The following is a 19,706-nucleotide window of genomic DNA, read 5'->3' on the forward strand; positions in this document are numbered from 1 at the left end:
TGTATTAAATATCTTAGCACCATGTATTGAATAGACATTTTTCCTCCTCAGTGATTTAAAGCATTACCTTTATCACGGTGCCAGTTTCAAATATACATGATCTGTATCTAGATAATTCTATTCTGTTCTGCAGTTGACAAGAATGTTAACATTTCCCACCAATAATTGTAATGGATCATAGAATTTTGCCCACTTTACTGAAGGAGGTAGGGAGATCACAGCTAAGGAATTTGCATGACGTCCTGTGACCACAGCGACAGGAATCCTGGGCTGTGGAGCCCGTTTTTCTTAAAATTCAGTGTTTTTCCTAATCTGCTGCAAACTACGATTTGAGATCAACAGGAAAATAGTTCACTTTATCCTCTTCTACCTTGATTCTTTTTCAGTAACAGAGGAGTATTCAAGCTGTAGTAGGCGCCCGTGCCAAAATGGGGGAACGTGTATAAATGGAAGAACTAGCTTTACCTGTGCCTGCAGACATCCTTTTACTGGTGACAACTGCACTGTCAAGCTGGTGGAAGAAAATGCTTTAGCTCCAGGTAAAAAAGAAGTATATGCATCTCTGGATTTGCTCGTTGTCATAAGTAGAAACGCTTTTTGAAAATATTTATGAATGAATATTTAATCCTGCTTAATCGGGATCTACTTGACAATTCCTTTTACTTTTCTAAAACTTACTAAATAATGTACCTGATTTACAAGTGGAAATGTCTTTTTGTTAGACAAATTCTTACTCACATGCACTTGTTGAAATTTTCAGTAGTGCTATATAGAGGCAGTTTATAGAAAATTCTACCCCCTCACAAGCATTTTTTCTCTTGTGCCTCTTAAAAAATCATGGATGTATATATCTGACTGACAGAAACACTTTCTTCTCAAGTAGTTAAAGAAAGACACCTTTGATTTATGTCTGATATGGTCATTTAAATGAGGCTTTAATACATGCTTAGCAACACGTTTTCTGTGAAGATTAAACTAATGGTGCGATTTTGACTGTGTGAGAACTATTAAAACATGCTCAAGCCGGGCGCGGTGGCTCAAGCCTGTAATCCCAGCACTTTGGGAGGCCGAGGCGGGTGGATCACGAGGTCAAGAGATCGAGACCATCCTGGTCAACATGGTGAAACCCCGTCTCTACTAAAAATACTAAAAATTAGCTGGGCATGGTGGCGTGTGCTTGAGGCTGAGGCAGGAGAATTGCCTGAACCCAGGAGGCGGAGGTTGCGGTGAGCCGAGATCGCGCCATTGCACTCCAGCCTGGGTAACAAGAGCGAAACTCCGTCTCAAAAAAAAAAAAAAAAAAAAAAAACCATGCTCAAATGTATTAAGTAAAACAAGATGGCATTTTTACTTATTTAAATTCATGAGTATTGGTGCTTTGGATTTCAGGAGTGCACCGTTTCTGATTTTTATACAGGAATATGTGTGCAGCATTTAAAATATGCTAATGACTTTAAAAAACATATTTCAATTCAGCTTTTCCTTAATAATATCCTGCATAGTAAAAAGTACATTTTTTAGTCTGTTTTTAGATCTCAGCCTTTGTAAATACAGTTGGCATTAATTACACAGAAAATTGCCTTTGTCTACTTTGCTACAGTGAATATGACTTTATATGGTTTTTGCTTTAGCCTCTAGAAACTGCTTGACAAGGTGCCAGAAAAATTGTTTCTACATCATGTCAGCTTCAATTCCTGCAAGGGGCTTTAAAACATTCTGACATAACCATAATAATCATAGAGTGCTTTGAATTCCTTTATCTCTGGGGAGATCAAAGCAACATGCAAATGATCTTTGAGGCACTTGTGAGGAAGGTAGCAAATGTTATTTTTATTCTGTCCTGATTATTGGAGAAACTGAGGCACCAAGAGTCAAAGCAATTTAGAGTAATCTAGCCAAGAGAAGACACAGGCATCGAGACACATACACCCTTGCTAAGTATGATAAATGGCCTTTTCTCTTCTGGTAAGACTTTTTGTAACTGAGATAAAAATGATGAAGATATAAGGCAAGACAAACTAAGATAAAACATGAAAATAAACTCTTGTTATTTTTTCCTCTAACAGATTTTTCCAAAGGATCTTACAGATATGCACCCATGGTGGCATTTTTTGCATCTCATACATATGGAATGACTACACCTGGTCCTATCCTGTTTAATAACTTGGACGTCAACTATGGAGCTTCATATACCCCAAGAACTGGAAAATTCAGAATTCCATATCTTGGAGTATATGTTTTCAAGTACACCATTGAGTCATTTAGTGCTCATATCTCTGGATTTTTAGTAGTTGATGGAATAGACAAGCTTGCATTTGAGTCTGAAAATATTGACAGTGAAATACACTGTGATAGGGTTTTAACTGGCGATGCCTTATTAGAATTAAATTATGGGCAGGAAGTCTGGCTGCGACTTGCAAAAGGAACAATTCCAGCCAAGTTTCCCCCTGTTACTACATTTAGTGGTTACTTATTATATCGTACATAAGTTAATATGAAAAACAGACTATCACCTTTATTGAAAAACAGCCAGTGTTTTTATTTATCTTTGCTTGCACATCTGCTCTGTTTTGGTTTTTCTACAGGAAATGAAAACCAACTTCTTTTTTAATATGAGTAAACTTGTATGTCTGTTTATTTTAAAAAATAATTTGAATATTTTTTGAATGTCTGAATATGAAAGAGTTCTTGATCCTAAGGAAATTTAGTGGCACAGAAAACAAAGTGAATTTGTTAGCATAATTGTTCCTGTTTTTATTTCTTGATTTTAAGTCATTGCAATGTAAAGTAATATTACAAAATGGTAAGCACACAATATTATCAGTTATAGTTTTCTTTCCAATAAAATACTTAACTTTTGTTACTTCCTGTATATAAACGTGTAACATACATTGTCTAGATTCACAAATTCAAGCAAATTACTTGAAAAATGAAAATGGCTTTTGTAGACTTTTATTTTTACTCTTTACTGTTGAGTTGATCAATTTTACATAATTTTACAAACTAAGATTTTTTTTTTTCTTTTTTGAGACAGAGTTTCACTCTTGTTGTCCAGGCTGGAGTGCAATGGCACTGCCATCTTGGCTCACCACAACCTCCACCTCCTAGGTTCAAGTGATTCTGCTGCCTCAACCTCCCAAGTAGTAGAGATTACAGGCATGCACCACCATGCCTGGCTAATTTTGTATTTTTAGTAGAGGTGGGTTTCTCTCCATGTTGGACAGGCTGGTCTTGAACCCTGACCTCAGGTGATCTGCCCACCTTGGCCTCCCAAAGTGCTAGGATTACAGGTGTTAGCCACCATGCCTGGCCAAGATTTTCATTCAGAATCAAAATTAAGAAAGTTGAATTGAAAACTTGAAATATGCTTAACTATTGTTCTCTTCCTATAATTCTCTAATTATAACATAGTAATTGACATGTAGTTGGCCATGTACATGCAAGTCTAAGAATATATGAGTGGATCATTCCCCTCCCCCGCCACAACATCTATATAGGGAGAAAAAGTCTTTTTCTAGTAAGTATTATTCTATGGCAGTACCTGCCCTTCCTCTTCTAAAGGGTAAGTCATAACCTGTATAATACTGCAATTTATGGAATGCTAACTATGCCCTGTTTCTCTTATACATGTAATGTCTCATTCCTCACAATAACCCTTGTAAAGTGGGCATGATTACCATGATTTTTAGAGATGAAGAACCTAGGACACAGAGACCAAGGGCCATGAGCTGATAGGGCTGAGACAGGGTTTGGAATCAGGCCATATCTTCTCCAGAGCCCACATTCATCCTTTCTCTATATTGCTTCACACAGATATGCTAAATTTTATTTAACTAATCTTTTATCTGTGGGCATTTGTGTTGTCTCCCATTTTTTATTATTACAATATTACTGTAGTGAACATGCTTAAAAGTACATTCCTTAGATATTTGACACAATGTTTCTGGGAAGAACAGATTTTCATGAGTAATAATAAAAATAATAATTTAAAAAGTTTGGTATGGCAAGTCTTTTCTATGAATGGATTTGTTTAATGATCACAAAAACATAATGAATTACATATTAACTTATGAAATTTGTACTACATGTTATTACTCATATGTATATATATCAGAAGCACATATAGGTCAAGTAATTTTCCCAGTAGTATAGCCAATGATGGAGAATTTCTGGACAAAGGATGAAGATAATTTTCCATTTTGATAGGTACAACCAATCTATAGTCTTATCAATATAAAAAGCTGCTCTTTATACCCCACACATCCTTATCAAAATCAATAATTTTTGAAATATTTCCAGTCTTGAAGTTGAAAGTAGTATCTTCTATTTATAACATATACTTGAAAATGCTTCAAATTTGCCAAAACTTGAAAGCATACATCTATACAAAGACTTGTACATAAATGTTCATAGTCATTTTATTTGTAATAGCTGAAAACTGGGAATCGCCCACATGTCCAGCAACAGACAAATGGTTAAGCAAAATTTCACATATACACACAATAGAGTACAACATCTGTGAATTTCATAATAATTATGCAGAAGATTTAAAAATGCAGTCTAACAAACGTGGTTAACTCTGCAAGGAGGAACTCTAAAGTAAGTATTGTTCATCAGAATGTACTGTGTTGAGTCAAAATAATCAGGCCAAAATCTTTGGCCAAATGATTCAAGCTCCTTGGGAACTGGGTAGGCTGTGAAGTCTCCTCTCAAACCAGTTTTGGTAACCCAGGTCAGACTTGTTCAAGAGCTCCTAAAAATAAGACTTGCAGTTTGGCTGGAGTTATCCCAGTGCTCAGGTACTGAGGGAATTGTTCTGTTTCCGGGTCCACACTTCATACTCTAGCCTCAATCAGTACTAGATTCAGGCTGCCAAAGGAGAGTGTGATCTAAGAGTTGAAATTGACAGCTGGATGCATTAGCCTATCCTCGCATTGCTATAAAGAACTACCTGAGACTGGGTTGTTATGAAGAAAAGAGGTATAATTGACTCACATTTCCACAGGCTGTACAGGAAGCATGGCTGGGAAGACCTCAGGAAACTTATAATCATGGCCGAAGGTGAAGGGAAAGCAGGCATGTTTATGTGCTGGAGAAGGAGGAAAGGGGTGCAGTGGGAGGTGCCACATACTTTTAAACAACCAGATCTCACGAGAATTCAGTCATCCTCAGAAGAGTAGAAAGGGGGAAGTCTACCCCCATGGTCCAATCACCTCCCACCAGGCCCCTCTTTCAACACTGGGGAGTATAATATGATATTTGATATTAAATTAATAAGTACCTAATTATATACCTATATTATATTACAATATGATATTTGGGCTGGGACACAAAATCAAACCACATTACTGAATGACTGACAATTTTTATCTTGTTATGTGTAAGCGTGTCATTTTCAAGAACATTTAAAAAGTTATTGTATCTTCAGTCCCTGCCTAAAAATTTACTATAATCTAAATTTCTAAAATTTCATTTATTCAAGTACTCACAGATTAAAATATAGTTTTTTCTTTCCAAATAAACTTTTCACCATAGATTTAGGTGATTTCATTATATTGTTTTTCTTTACTATTACCGGAACAGAAGGAAGTAAATCATTTAACAATGCTCATCATTGCAATGTCCAATATAATTTGATTTTTAATTAGATAATAACATTTAGCATTAAGTAATACTTTGGTGTTTGGAAATATAATTGTTAATATTATTCTTTATTCTTAAATGGATTTGGAGAATATAAAATTAAATAACAAATTGCCACCAATAGCCAAGAGACATTATAGCAACTTTTAAGTTGCTATGAACTTGCTTGGCTATATTTTTGAAGCCACTCAATATAAATCAGAGATAATTTAGTACTGTATTTTTAATTGATACCTTCAAACTTATACGTGTAGAAAAAGCATAGCACTGGAACTTTTCTTGATTTCATCTATGGAGATAGCCAAGTACCTCGAATATTATTTTGCAGATTCAATTTCAGAGCCCCTCTCTCTCACAATATCTTCCTGTCACACTAGCTCCTAAAGTACACCAAGTCGCTAATTACTGATGAAAATCGCAAATCCATTTATTTATTTATTTATTTATTTATTTTATTTTTTGAGACGGAGTTTCGCTCTTGCTACCCAGGCTGGAGTGCAGTGGCGCGATCTTGGCTCACTGCAACCTCCGTCTCCTGGGTTCAGGTAATTCTCCTGCCACGGCCTCCTGAGTAGCTGGGATTACAGGCATGCGCCACCATGCCCAGCTAATTTTTTGTATTTTTAGTAGAGACGGGGTTTTCACCATGTTGGCTGGGATGGTCTCGATCTCTTGACCTCGTGATCCACCTGCCTTGGCCTCCCAAAGTGCTGGGATTACAGGCTTGAGCCACTGCACCCAGCCCCATTTATTCATTAATATTTAATAAGTACCTAATTATATATCTAATTGTAGGTACATAATATAGGAGGCATGATAAGTAAATTACATATAGCAAACAATAAAAAATATATAAAGTATATATAATTTATATATATACTTACATATAAGTAAATATATAAAAATATATATAACGTATATATATTTATATAATATATATTAATATATTATATATAATATATTAATAAATATAATTATATATAAGTATATATATTTACTTATATATAAGTATACTTATCAATATAAGTGTAATTATATATATTTACTTATAGAATTATATATATTTACTTATATATATAAAGTATATATAAGTATTATACTTTATATATATGAAGTATACTATTGTACTTTATATGTAAATCATTCTTTCTTTCTACAGTTATTCTTTCTTACTCTTTCTTTGGTGAAAAGAGTAAGAAAGAATAATTTCTACAATTATTCTTTTTTACTCTTTTCACCAGTCAAACTCTCAATTTGGAAGAATAAACTAATATTTGTTAGTTATTAAGAAATGATTAAAATAAGCCATCCTGATTTTCAGCTGGCTTGTTTTTTAGTACACATAGAGATAATTTTTTGGTTGTTGTTCATGTTTCAAAATATAAATTTACTGACTCATGTTGGAAACCTCGTAAGCCAAACATAGTATTTGTCTCGTAAGCCAAACATAGTATTTGTCTCCATCAAAGGTTATTGAAAATAACCTTTAATAAAGACAAATTATATAATAATATACTTTATATAGATATATAAAAAGTAATATATATAAAGTATACTTTACTTGTATATATAAGTAAACATATGTAATATATAATTGTATATTATATATGACATATAAATTATATATACTTACTCATATATAATTGTATATAATATATATTATATATTATATTATATATTTATTATATATAAGTAAAGTATATATCTAAGTTATATTTACATAAATATATAAAGTACGGAAAAATGTTGCATTTGAAATACATAATCCAGGGTCATGATGTCATTTACTACCACCATAATCATAGATAACTCTGTAACAATGAGAAATTTATATCTTTAATAGGCACCTGCCTCTTTTTTCTTTTCACTGCTGATCAATCTTCTACTACCTCCTTTGAATCATTCCAGGAATTGAGAGACTTCATATTCAAAACCATGAGTGCCTACAATTGTTCTTTTATTTTATTTTTGAGACAGAGACTCATTTTGTCGCCCAGGCTGGAGTTTGGTGGTTTGATAATTGGCTCACTGCAACCTCTGCTTCCTGGGTCAGGGCAATTCTCCTGCCTCAGACGCCAGAGTAGCTGGGATTACATATGTTCACCACCATGCTGGTTAATTTTTGTATTTTTAGTAGAAACAGCATATACCATGTTGGCCAGGCTGGTCTTGAACTCCTGACCTCAGGTGTTCCACCCACTTCAGCCTCCCAGAGTGCTGGCATTATAGACTTGAGCCACTGCTCCCAGCCTACAATTATTCTTTCTTACTCTTTTCACCAGTCAAACTCAATTTGGAAGAATAAACTAATATTGGTTAGTTATTAAGAAATGATTAAAATAAGCCATTCTGATTTTCAGTTGGCTTGTTTTTTAGTGCACATAGAGATAATTTTTTGGTGGTTGTTCATGTTTCAAAATATAAATTTACTAACTCAGGTTGGAAACCTCATAAGCCATATTAGTATTTGTCTTCATCAAAGGTTATTTTCAATGTAGTAAAATTTTTCTCATTATTCAAAATTTTGCCTATCATTCATCATTGCAAGGTACCTGTGGGATACATTAAAGCAAAAATATAGGCCTGCCCTTCCTAGAGTATAGAATTTAGTTGGGTTACTCTCCTGTGTAGAAGGCAGGGATGTTTGCTTATTTACTGTCCCCGTGATTTCAAACTGAGGGTTTTGTGAACAGGCTGGGGAATGTTATTAAGACGCTTCCCTTGAGTGCTTTTACCACAGCTCAGTGAGAATTCTCAATGAGCTATATTGCATTTGTGTTCAGAGAAAACAACGGTAAAGTAGTATTTATTTCTCTGGGCTGACATCCTAATTATACAATCTAAAACTCTGGGAAAAGTCCAAATTTTGGAGTTTTTATTGTATTATGAATTGCTTCATAAAGTTTCAAAGCCAAGGCTTTAGTCAAAACGCTTTTCAGATTCCAACTATTTAGGTTAGTTTGGGTTGACAACAAAATTCCATAGTCTGGGTGGTTTAAACAACAGATATGATCTCACAGTTCTGAAGGCCGACAAGTTCAAGATCAAGGTGCCAGCAGATTTGATGTCTCTAGTGAGGTCCCTTTTCCTCGCTTATAAAGGGCAAAAGTCTGCCTTCTCACTGTGTCTTCACATGTGGAGAGAGAAAGAGGGAAAGAAAGAGCGAAAGTGGGAGAGGGAGAGGAAGAAGGAGCATGAGAAAGTGGAGAGCACTTGAGTGTTCTGGTCTGTCTCTTCCTTCTTTTAGAGATATTAATCCCATCACAGAACCGACCTCATGACCTCATCTAAACCTAACTAACTCCCAAAACCTCACCTCCAAATACCATCACATTATATGTTAGAGCTTCAACATATAAATTTGAAGGAGGGAGGTAACACAAACATGTGGTGTATAGTACCAAGTGTTGAATGTAGTAATATTTAGAATGGTGTTTTAAAACATTCTTTGCATAGCTTTTAAAATATCAGTTTATAGTAGATCCTAGTTAAAACATGATTTTCTATTAGTTAGATTCAAATAAACATTTATATCAAGCCCATTGAAGATAACAGTGAAAATGCTACACAAAATTATTTTAAAGTTGGTGTTTTTTCAATGTATTATTTGGATTCAGTATTTATTTGGATTTCCTTTTTTTGATTCATACTAATAATCATATCTACTCAAGTTAATAGTGAAAATATCGCATGATACAACCCGACAAATGGGTGTTCTTATAAATACACCTTGACTCTCCTAATTTCAAGCCACTGATAAAGAAATTGACTTATTGAATTCCCCTTACCAGAATACAGACAATTATGGATAGTTTCTATTATTTTTAGAATTTACTTTCCCTCATTTATGTTTGCTGCCACTATCACCTTCAAAATGTGTAATTATGCATAATATATACAAAAAGAACCACATGTATTTTTTTATCAATATGAAATTTGTGGATTAAGGATGACAGTAATTTACCAAACAGTATATGTAGGAAAAATACATTTATTTGTGCTTCCAAAGCCTTTCTAAAGGCAATTTAAGGTAATTTGCATTGAAAAAAATATTTAACTTATACAAAGACATTTAGTTGCTGTTTATATATCAAATATATCTCAAAAACATGGTCATTCCTTATCCTATCTTCTTAGGTATATTCATATGCATTAATTTTTATGATTTGTCATAAAGTAACCTTGTTATTAATAAAAAATAACCTACAAAGATTCCTCCTACAGTCTCAAACCCTTTTTCAATTCTCCACTTTTTTGCCTACCTCATCATCGTAGCTTTTCTATTTTATTGAATATATTTAGATCTCTTTATTCCAGCTGAAGAGGAAGCTAAACAGTGTAGAAGTTATTCTGTAGATGAAATTCAAAGACCCTCCAGAGATTGCATGTCTTTTTAATGTGACTTTTGCTGCCATTTCTGAATCTTGTAATTAAATCCCTTGAACCTTGATTCTATTTTGTATATTAATGCTATTTCCTTTAAATGGTCAGCAGACTGACAGATCATCAGTGAGTTTTACTCTATCACAGAGCTCTGTGTTAACAGCAAGCTAGGTAATCTACCCCATGCAATGAAGAGAAGAATAAACAAAGGTGGAGGGAAGAATAAACAAACTGCATTTCTCTATAATTGTGGCTTCTTTCTTCCTGTGTGGTACACTCAAAGGAGAACATCTGTTTGAGAAAAAGAAACCATTGTTATTAACAACACAACTCCACACTCTAAAGGCATTCTTGGGTATCACAAAACAACCTTTAATTTTAAGAAATACGTTGTAGGTATCATTGGAACAATACTAATATCTGCAAACCAATTCTATAATCTACTCTGAAGAATAAGTATATTTAAATGTCTGCAGAGCATTTTAAAAATTTCATGAGGCTATATACCAATTGCTCATCAATAAAGTTCTTGGCACTGCAGCTGGTGGAAAAAACATTGAGTTCAGTAGATGCTCAGTACATGCTGGAAATATAGAAAGAATTAAATGTCTTAAAGTCATTTTAAAAATCTTAGAAAGTTATATAACTTAGAAAATTTTCTAGTAAAATTTATTTTACACACCTTAATGGAGATATATATGAATTTTAAAATATCAATCCCAAAACTACTTCTAATTGTTTTTTAATCTGAAGAGGTAAAATATGACATTTATATTTGATTAATACTGTCATCTTCATTGAATTAAGTCTACAATGAAGACATTGAATTTTCTTACAATATCCTCATTCTGGGTCTTAACAAACAGCTACTACATGCCTTAGCTATATCCTAACACACTGATGCAGTTTTGCCCACAAGATATTACTTCTTCACACTTTAAACTAAAATCCTAAGCACCTCCACCAATTGAACAGACATATCTTGGCCAAGGGGACAGCAGAGAACCATCCTGGCCATGACAGGATGGAACGCCAGACTTGCCTTGTTATACAGAAACATGACATTTTCCATGACCTTTTTGTGGGCCTCACAAAAGAGGTAGGTACCTCGCTTACTCAGCCCAGTCCCTCACAGGAGGGTGAGCATGCAGGTGAATAAATGCAGGAGCTGGGGCAAGTGCTTCTGGGCACCAGCAGGAGCAAAACTCCATGCAGGCCCTGTGGCAGCACCTCAGGGGGAGTACCCACAACGCCCGAAGCTTCAGAGGGGTGTGTTACAGTGCACTCTTTTAGCTTTGCAATCTGTGGACGACTTAAGCGTTAAACAGCTTGTTGTACCCCCTGCCTTTATACATGAGGCAGTTGTTCTCCACCAGTGAGAGCAGAGGGTCAGTGTGACAGCCTTTAGCATCCACATCTGTGACACTCAAGCTCTTTTTCAGTGTCCAGGAAAAATCAGTTTGCACAGATGAATTAAAGGGTGGTGAAAGAGGAGGATTGTATTGCTAATCGAAGTGGCTCTCAGTGGAAAGGCGAGCTGGAAAGGCGATGCAGAGGGAAGATATTCTTCCCCTGAAGTCCAGCCGTCTCCACCCAGACTCTTCTCTGAAGTCCTGCCATCAAGCTGTCCCTCTGAAGTCAAACTGTTTCTCTCTGATGTTCAGCCATTTCTCTTCTCCCCTTCTCTTCTCTCTGCCAGTGGAGCCTGGGGTTTTTGTGGGTACAGGCTGGGGGTCAGGGCAGGCCAGGGATGGTTTTGGAAAAGGCAACATTGGAGCGGGAAAACGTGGATGTAAAGTTCTCACTTTGGGCCAAGGTTCCACGCTATAGGATGGGTCCCATGGCAGGAATCCTGCCCTTTTCTGCCTAGAATTTATCTGTCTCCTGTCCCTATTAATACCTCCTCTCTTTTGTGGTCTAGACAAAACAACTGACCAGCATTAATGTTAAAATAGAGATCACAAGATTGGCAGAGAAAGGACTCTTTGTGACAATAAAATACCAAATTATAAACAGCAACTAGGACCATGTCAGGCAAGGGTTAAGTCAGGCATCCCTTTACTTAAAGAATTAACTATGTTTTAACTACCACAAGGGTTTTTTTTTTTTTTTTTTTGGTTGTTGCTGTTGTTTGTTTTTTCTAGAAACTAAACAAGCAATGGCCTTGAGATAAGCAAAATTAAAACAATTTGCAACTCTACCATATGCTGACTAACTGACCCTCGGCCCATGCTCCACAGGCTATAACTACAGCTTCGACTGGACAAGAGACTGATTTCAGTAACTGTCTCCTGGTAAGACCATTGACCATTGACTGGTTATGGCTGCATGCCTCTGTATCTTTCCTTCATTTTTTGATGTATAGGGCCTAATTGTAACACATTTAAATGTTAAGTTGCACCCCAAGGTAAACAAGGGTCATATATTACATGCATGTTTGTTTAATGCTCATGTCAAGACCACTTCATGAATATTCATAGCTTCTCCTATAACCTGTTGAATATGTATGTTTGGCCAACCTTTTCAACTTAAAACCTTGTCTTACCCCTCCTGCCCCCAAAGTGCCAGCAGATGACTTCAGCTGGAGTCATGACTTCAGCTAGATTCACACTTCCCAGCCTGCCAGATGGCCATCTCGCAAGACTGTAACTTTTACAAGAAATAAAGTCTCCCTTTCTAAATTTACAGATCTTGTGATTATTTTAGATTAACAACACCAATGGAGAAATTGACTTGGCAAATGACCCTGTAAGAAAACTATTTTCAATAGGGCCACATGGTTCCAACCTCAGTGGGAACGATCACATTCAACAATCAATAATAATGCAGAATTGATTTTGCCATTTTCTTTTTGAAGTGGACGTTACCCAGAGTGACTAATCTTCCTTATATCACTACACTTTTAAAGGCATAATATTATTTTTTCTACAGTTGTAAAATCTAAAGCAAAGCAAACTTCAGGAACAAATCTGGATTTTTTTTCTCTCTTGTTTTTCATCTTCTCGTGGCTACCTGGCAGAAGTTAATAACAAACGCAAGAGAAAGAACAAGAATTAGAGGTAGGAGGCAAAAGAACAGAATAGAAATAAGGAGGAGGAAGAGGAAGGAAAGTGGAAAAAAGAGGAAGAGAAGGAGGATGACAATGAGAGAAAGGAGGAGGTGAATGAGAAGGAGAAAAACTACAGTTGCCAGGCACTGTGGCTCACACCTATAATTCCAGCTCTTAGGGAGGCAGAGGTGGGAGGATAGCTTTAGCCCGGGAGTTCGAGACCTGCCTGGGCAACATAGCGAGACCCTGTTCTCTAAAAAAAAACAAAAACAAAAACAAAACACTACAGTTGATCCCCTCTGCATCAAAAATCTGCATGAAAATTTTGACTCCCCAAAAACTTAACTACAATAGGGTACTGTTGACCAAAGCCTTATCAATAACATAAACAGCTGATTAGACCATATTTTGTATGTTTTATTACATACCATATTTTTACAATAAAGTAAGCTAGATGAAAGATTATTAAGAAATTCATAAGGAAGATATGTATTATTCATTAAGTGAAAGTGGATCATCACAAAGGTCTTCATCCTCCTCTTTACATCCAGTAAGCTGAGGAGGAAAAGGAAGAGGAAAGGTTGGTCATGCTCTCTCCAGGCTGGGGGTGACAGAGGCTTAAGAAAACCTGTGTATAGGCCAGGTGCAGATGCTTATGCCTGTAACACTGGCAGTTTAGAAGGTCGAGGGGGCTGGATTGCTTGAGCCCAGGAGTTTGAGATCAGCCTGGTCAACATGGTGAAACCCTGTCTCTATTTTAATTTTTAAAAAGTTTTTAAAAAGAAAACCTGTGTATAAATTGGACTCACACAATACAAACCTATGTTGTTCAAGGGTCAACTGTATATCCAAACTGGTAAACTGGTCCATGTTAAGAGATAAAGGGTGGACAGACACAGTGTGACATAGTGTAGCAGAGTGAAAGCCACAGAGATGTAAGATACTGGTACCATTTTATCAACCTCTCTCTAGCCTAGATGATGTAAAAAACTAGCAGAGGAAATCTATAATAAGAAACCATTTCTGTCTCTACTCACTCCAGTTGCCATTTTGAAATCTTGCAAATTCATCTTGAACACATTTTGAGACATACTTCTGAACACATTTTAAGTCTATCCTTTAGGCTTTGTGAAATTGCCATTCTGCATCAGATTCTGGTGAGGTTGCAGAGAAAAAAGAACACTTTTACACTGTTGGTGTGAGTGTAAATTAGTTCAACTATTGTGGGAGACAGTGTGGTGACTCCTCAAAGACCTAGAGGCAGAAATACCATGTGACTCAGCAAGCCCATTACTGGATATAAGCCCAAATGAATAAACAATAATTCTATTATAAAAATACATGCAAGTGTATGTTCATTGCAGCATTACTATTCACAATAGCAATGACATGTAATCAACCCCAATGACCATCAGTGATAGACCGGATAAAGAAAATGTGGTACATATACACTATGTAATACTATGCAACCATAAAAAGGAACAAGAGTATGTCCTTTACAGGGACATGGATGGAGTTGGAAGCCATTATCCTCAGCAAACTGACAGGGGAACAGAAAACCAAACATTGCATGTTCTTACTTACAAGTGGGACCTGAACAATGGAACACATAGACACATAGAGGAGAATAACAAACACTGCAGCCTGTTATTAGAGGTGGTGGTGGGGGGGGGTGGGCAGGAGAGCATCAGGAAGAATAACTAATGGATGTTGGGCTTAATACCTAGGTGATGAGATGATCTGTGTAGCAAACCACCATGGCACACGTTTACCTATGTAACAAACCTGTACATCCTGCACATATACCCCTGAACTTAAAAGTTGAAGAAAAATAAATAAATTTTCATTCTGTGAGTACCTTAATACTCTAACCACCCAAGGGGTTCACCTTGCCTGCTGCCTAGACAGAGCCACTTCATCAAGACAGGGGTATTGCAATAGAGAAAGAGTAATTCACACAAAGCCAGCTATGTGGGAGACTAGAGTTTTATTTTTACTCAAATCAGACTCTCTGAGCATTCAGGAAGCAGAGTTTTTAAGGATACCTTGGTGGGTTGGTAGGGAGCCAGTGAGCTAAGAGTGCTGATTAGCCAGGGCTGAAATCATAGGGAGTCAAAGCTGTCTTCTTGTGCTGAGCCCATTCCTGGGTGGCTGCCACAAGATCAGACAAACCAGTTTGTTGATCTGGGTGGTGCTAGCTGAGCCATCGAGTGCAGGGTTTGCAAAAATATCTCAATCATTGAACTTAGGAGCAGCTTAGGGAGGGTCAGAATCGTATAGCCTCCAGCTGTGTGACTCCTAAACTATAATTTCTAATCCTGTGGCTAATGTTAGTCTAGTCCCCAGGCAAAAGGAAGTCTGCTTTGGGAAAAGCTGTCTTTGTTTAACTACAAGCCAAGTTTCTTCAAAACGTAGTTAAGCCTATGGCCAGGAATGAACAAGGACAGCTTAGAGGTTACAAGCAGGATGGAGTCAGTTAAGTTATAACTCTTTCAGTCTCAGTCATAATTATGACTGTCTCAGTAATAATTTTGCAAAGGCGGTTTCAATACTAGCTTCACAAACTAGGAAGGAAAAGGATAAGGATCGTGCCTTGATTTAAAAAAGTATTTGTGAGCCGGGCGCGGTGGCTCAAGCCTGTAATCCCAGCACTTTGGGAGGCCGAGGCGGGTGGATCACGAGGTCGAGAGATCGAGACTATCCTGGTCAACATGGTGAAACCCCGTCTCTACTAAAAATACAAAAAACTGGCTGGGCGTGGTGGCACGTGCCTGTAATCCCAGCTACTTAGGAGGCTGTGGCAGGAGAATTGCTTGAGCCCGGGAGGCGGAGGTTGCGGTGAGCCGAGATCAATCGCGCCATTGCACTCCAGCCTGGGCAACAAGAGCGAAACTCCGTCTCAAAAAAGAAAAAAAAAAGTATTTGTGATTACGTGTTCTCATTTATTTCCTTCTTAATTCTTGAAACCTGGTAATTTGCCTAATGAGAAAAAAAACACTTAACCATTTCCATAAATTTTCTTTTAGTGATATCCTAAGATTATTTGCTAGTACAATGTGATTCTTAGTGCATTTGTTAAGCATACTCCTTGAAGTTGTATGAGGCAGCACTGCCCTTTAAAACAAAAGACATAAATGGGTAAAATGGGTACATTTTTAATAAATGGATCTTAAGCTCTCATAAATGATTGCTAGATTTCAACACTGGCATCACTACTGACTTCAAGTAGGAAGTTAGCAAATGCATTTAAACTTTTCTGTTTTCTGAGTTCTAAAAGTAAGGGAAATGGTCTATGAATTTTTAAAAATTTCTTAGAGTACTGGCTTTAAAATGAATCTTCACTGAATTCAGTTGACCCTTAATACAAAATATGTTCTTACAAATATTCATCAGAAAATAATTTGTAATAATATGTACTCCTCTCTCTCCCAAAATGTTCTTAAAGATAAAACAAATTTCTACTTAAAATAAAACTTTCTTGATTTCAGCCTGCATTTATTTTGGGAAAGGTAAGAATCTCATAAACAAATCATAGCAGAGGTGGAGTTTGGGAGGGGAAGTTCTTTATAAATCTCAGAACAGATACCAAAGGGACATTGTTCTGATTTTTTCTTTCTGAAATATTTTATGTCATCCAGGCAAGGTTATCATAATTTTTCAGAAGGGTGGAAAGATATTCTAGAAGTTACTCTATTTTGTTCTCCAGCCCTTTGAGTTGAAAAGGCAAAGAAATAAACACTTTTTTTTTTTCTACTTTAAATCTTACTTTGACCTCTAGATTCACCAGCCTATGTTTCTGGGCAACTCCGCACATTTCCTTGGGAGCCTCTCAGACTGCTATCATTTACCCAGCAACAAGGACAGTTCCAGGCCTAGACAAATGGCATTTGTAGTACCTGAAAACTAGCCAAGACCTAATGGCCTCTCCCCAAGTCCCAATGGCAGAAACGTTCACTCATTTTTCCCCATGTCCACCCCTTTTCTATGAAAACAAGCCCTAAGGCAGGAGATCACCTTCTCATTACCCAACAGCTTGGTTCTCCGCATGATCCTCTGAATGGCAGCAGGTGCATGTCTGGCTTTGCAAGTGAAAGGAAAAGCCTTGTTTTTTTCACTCACAGGATCCTGTTTCTCCTTTTGCTTTTCCCGGCTTTTTCTTTCCCCTGCTCTTCCCTCCTCCTCCCCTTCTTCCTCTTCTTTCCCTTTTCCTCTCCTTCTCCTCCATATTTGCCTCTTCCTCCTTTTCTTCCCATTCTTTATGTCAGTTTTTTCATACTTATTATTGTATTTCTCTTCTTTCACTTTCAGTCTCTCTTTGCTCTCCTTCTTACACTTTTTTCTCCTTCTCACTCTCTGACACACGTCTTCATAAACCATAATTTAAAGAATGTTGTTCTGTTTTTCCATTTTATTCTATTTTTACCTCCTATGTTCTAAGATCCTACACTAATACAAAACACACTCTAGGAAGTACTATATTATTAATGAAATTAATTTCCATTGAATATAGTACCTAAGCAGGCCTAAATTGTATTTCCTTCATGAAAGTATTACTGCTAATATGTTGTTCCATAGAATTTTACAGCTATCTAAATTAATTACGCTACCATCTGGGTAGTATATTCCAAAGAAAAAAATTAACATCATTATTTACAAATTGCATCCAGTTTGAGCATAGATGATATTTTGCCTATTTGGGTAAAATGTTTTACATCATATGCAAAGAAACATGGTATGATCCAAAAATAAAAATTAAAAAGACTACATCTATAGAAAGAGATAGCTATCTTTTATATTGTGTAATATGAAATAATACACAACTAGATAAAATTATAATCAAGATAAAGAGATACATGGTTTAACTACCTACAAAAAACTGAGTCAATTTTTTTTCTAAATATCAGAAGCCTTTTTAGTATACAGAGCTCACGTTATTGAAAAGCAGTAGTACATTTCAATTGATGACGATTAAGCATGATGAATGCTAGATTGTCTCAGATGAAATCACATGTGCTGGCAGAACATCTGTTACAGCCTCCCGTCTTGTTATTTTATTGCAAATTTACAACCTATTGCAATTAAAATAACATGATTAAAATTACAGACATTTTGAATAAAGGATAATTTATAGACCTCTCTAAATAATCAAACCTATTTTCCAAATGACCAAAATTTTAAAAAGAAAGATTTTTGAGTTCCTATATATTGCTTTTCATTAAAAAAAAAAAAAAGAAAAGAAAAAAACCTGCCATTTTGTATCTACATTCAGGCACAGCTACTATAGAAAAAAAAATTTTACTCCCATAATCAGAAACCTTCAGTACTCACTTACTAGTTACATTTATTAGAGCTATTTCACAAGGACTTAACATTGGTTTTTCTTGTTCATGATATCTATAAAGTCCATCTCAAGGGTCAACATTCAGTAGGTAATTTATTTAATATGTGTTTACTGAATGCTTGACTTGAAGAATAAACGTGTGAGTGAGGTATTCAGAAGGACATATGTTTAAGGTATGCACAAATATGTTAGCTGAGAAAGCATCTAAAATTACTTCAAACAGAAATATGCTATAAAGAATTGCACAATTTATATATAAAGGCGTGTGGAAATAGGGTAAAATTTAATTTTTATAAAAATAATCTCTCATATAAATGCAGTTCCCTATGATCTTCAGTCTGAAGGAAGCAAAGTCTGTAATACGAAATCAACTCCAAAGAGAAGACAATAAGAATCATCCATAAACCATAGTTGATTATTTGCATGTCTTTAAAAGTTCTGATTCCACTATTTATTTACCTTAAATCAAAATTTTTTGGTGACAATAATCACAGATTTAGGCACAAAGATAATCAGCCTTTCCCTTGTTAACAAGGCCAAAAATCAGTTGTCAGTGGTCAAACCTAAAGATCATACCTATTAGATACAAGTAAGGATGGGGAATCACAGATTTGGTTGAGTTTAAACTACATTCATCAGCCTCTGGACCTGAACTTCAACTTGTTTGTGCCTCATTTTCTTCATCTGTAACATGGACATAAAATTATTCCTACTTATGAAGATTCTTATGTAGATGAAATGTGACAATGCAGACAAAACAAACACAATGACTAGTGAGGGACTGTGTTAAGGAACAAAAAACTTCTCTTCCTGAGTCCACAGGGGCAGGAATTTCCCAGTGCCATGCCTGGCTGGAAACAGTCAAGTTATTTGTCTGACTTTCTTGCTCAGGCTAGTTGGAAAATCCAAGTATGCTCCTTTGTTAAAAAGCCCACAGAAAGCTCCGGGAGGAGGGGGCTCTGTAGCCCATCCAGTATCGAAGTCAAAGATCGATCACTCCAACAGAAGTTTCAAAGAACTCTTCTCATTAGAGGAGAACATGAACGGGGTGGGAATAACTTTAGGGTTAAAATTCAGATGCTCCTTACCTATAGGGATTCCTCCCTTGAATCCCCTCCCATGGCAGTGTGGGAGCGAACTCTCTCCTTCTCTCTCTCTCTCTCTCTCTCTCTCTCTCTCTCTGTGTGTGTGTGTGTGTGTGTGTGTGTGTGTGTGCCTCATAAATCACTTTTTTGGGTCCATGATATTTATTTTTTTTTTTAAGAGGTGTAATGCATAGTGGCTACAAAC

General features: G+C 36.2%; 1 protein-coding gene across 1 annotated transcript in view; it reads left to right on the top strand.

Moving 5' to 3' along the window:
- The window catches only part of MMRN1 (multimerin 1), a 61,484-nt gene extending 57,497 nt beyond the window's left edge, over positions 1–3,987 (top strand). The window contains exons 7-8 of the mRNA XM_010334801.2: positions 387–539; positions 2,067–3,987. Coding sequence (XP_010333103.1) covers positions 387–539; positions 2,067–2,488 — 575 coding nt within the window. The 3' untranslated portion in view covers positions 2,489–3,987. The remainder of the gene's footprint in view (positions 1–386; positions 540–2,066) is intronic.
- The last annotated feature ends 15,719 nt before the right edge of the window (positions 3,988–19,706 follow it).

The sequence above is a fragment of the Saimiri boliviensis genome, chromosome 3 (genome assembly GCF_048565385.1).
Source record: "Saimiri boliviensis isolate mSaiBol1 chromosome 3, mSaiBol1.pri, whole genome shotgun sequence".
NCBI lineage: Eukaryota > Metazoa > Chordata > Mammalia > Primates > Cebidae > Saimiri > Saimiri boliviensis.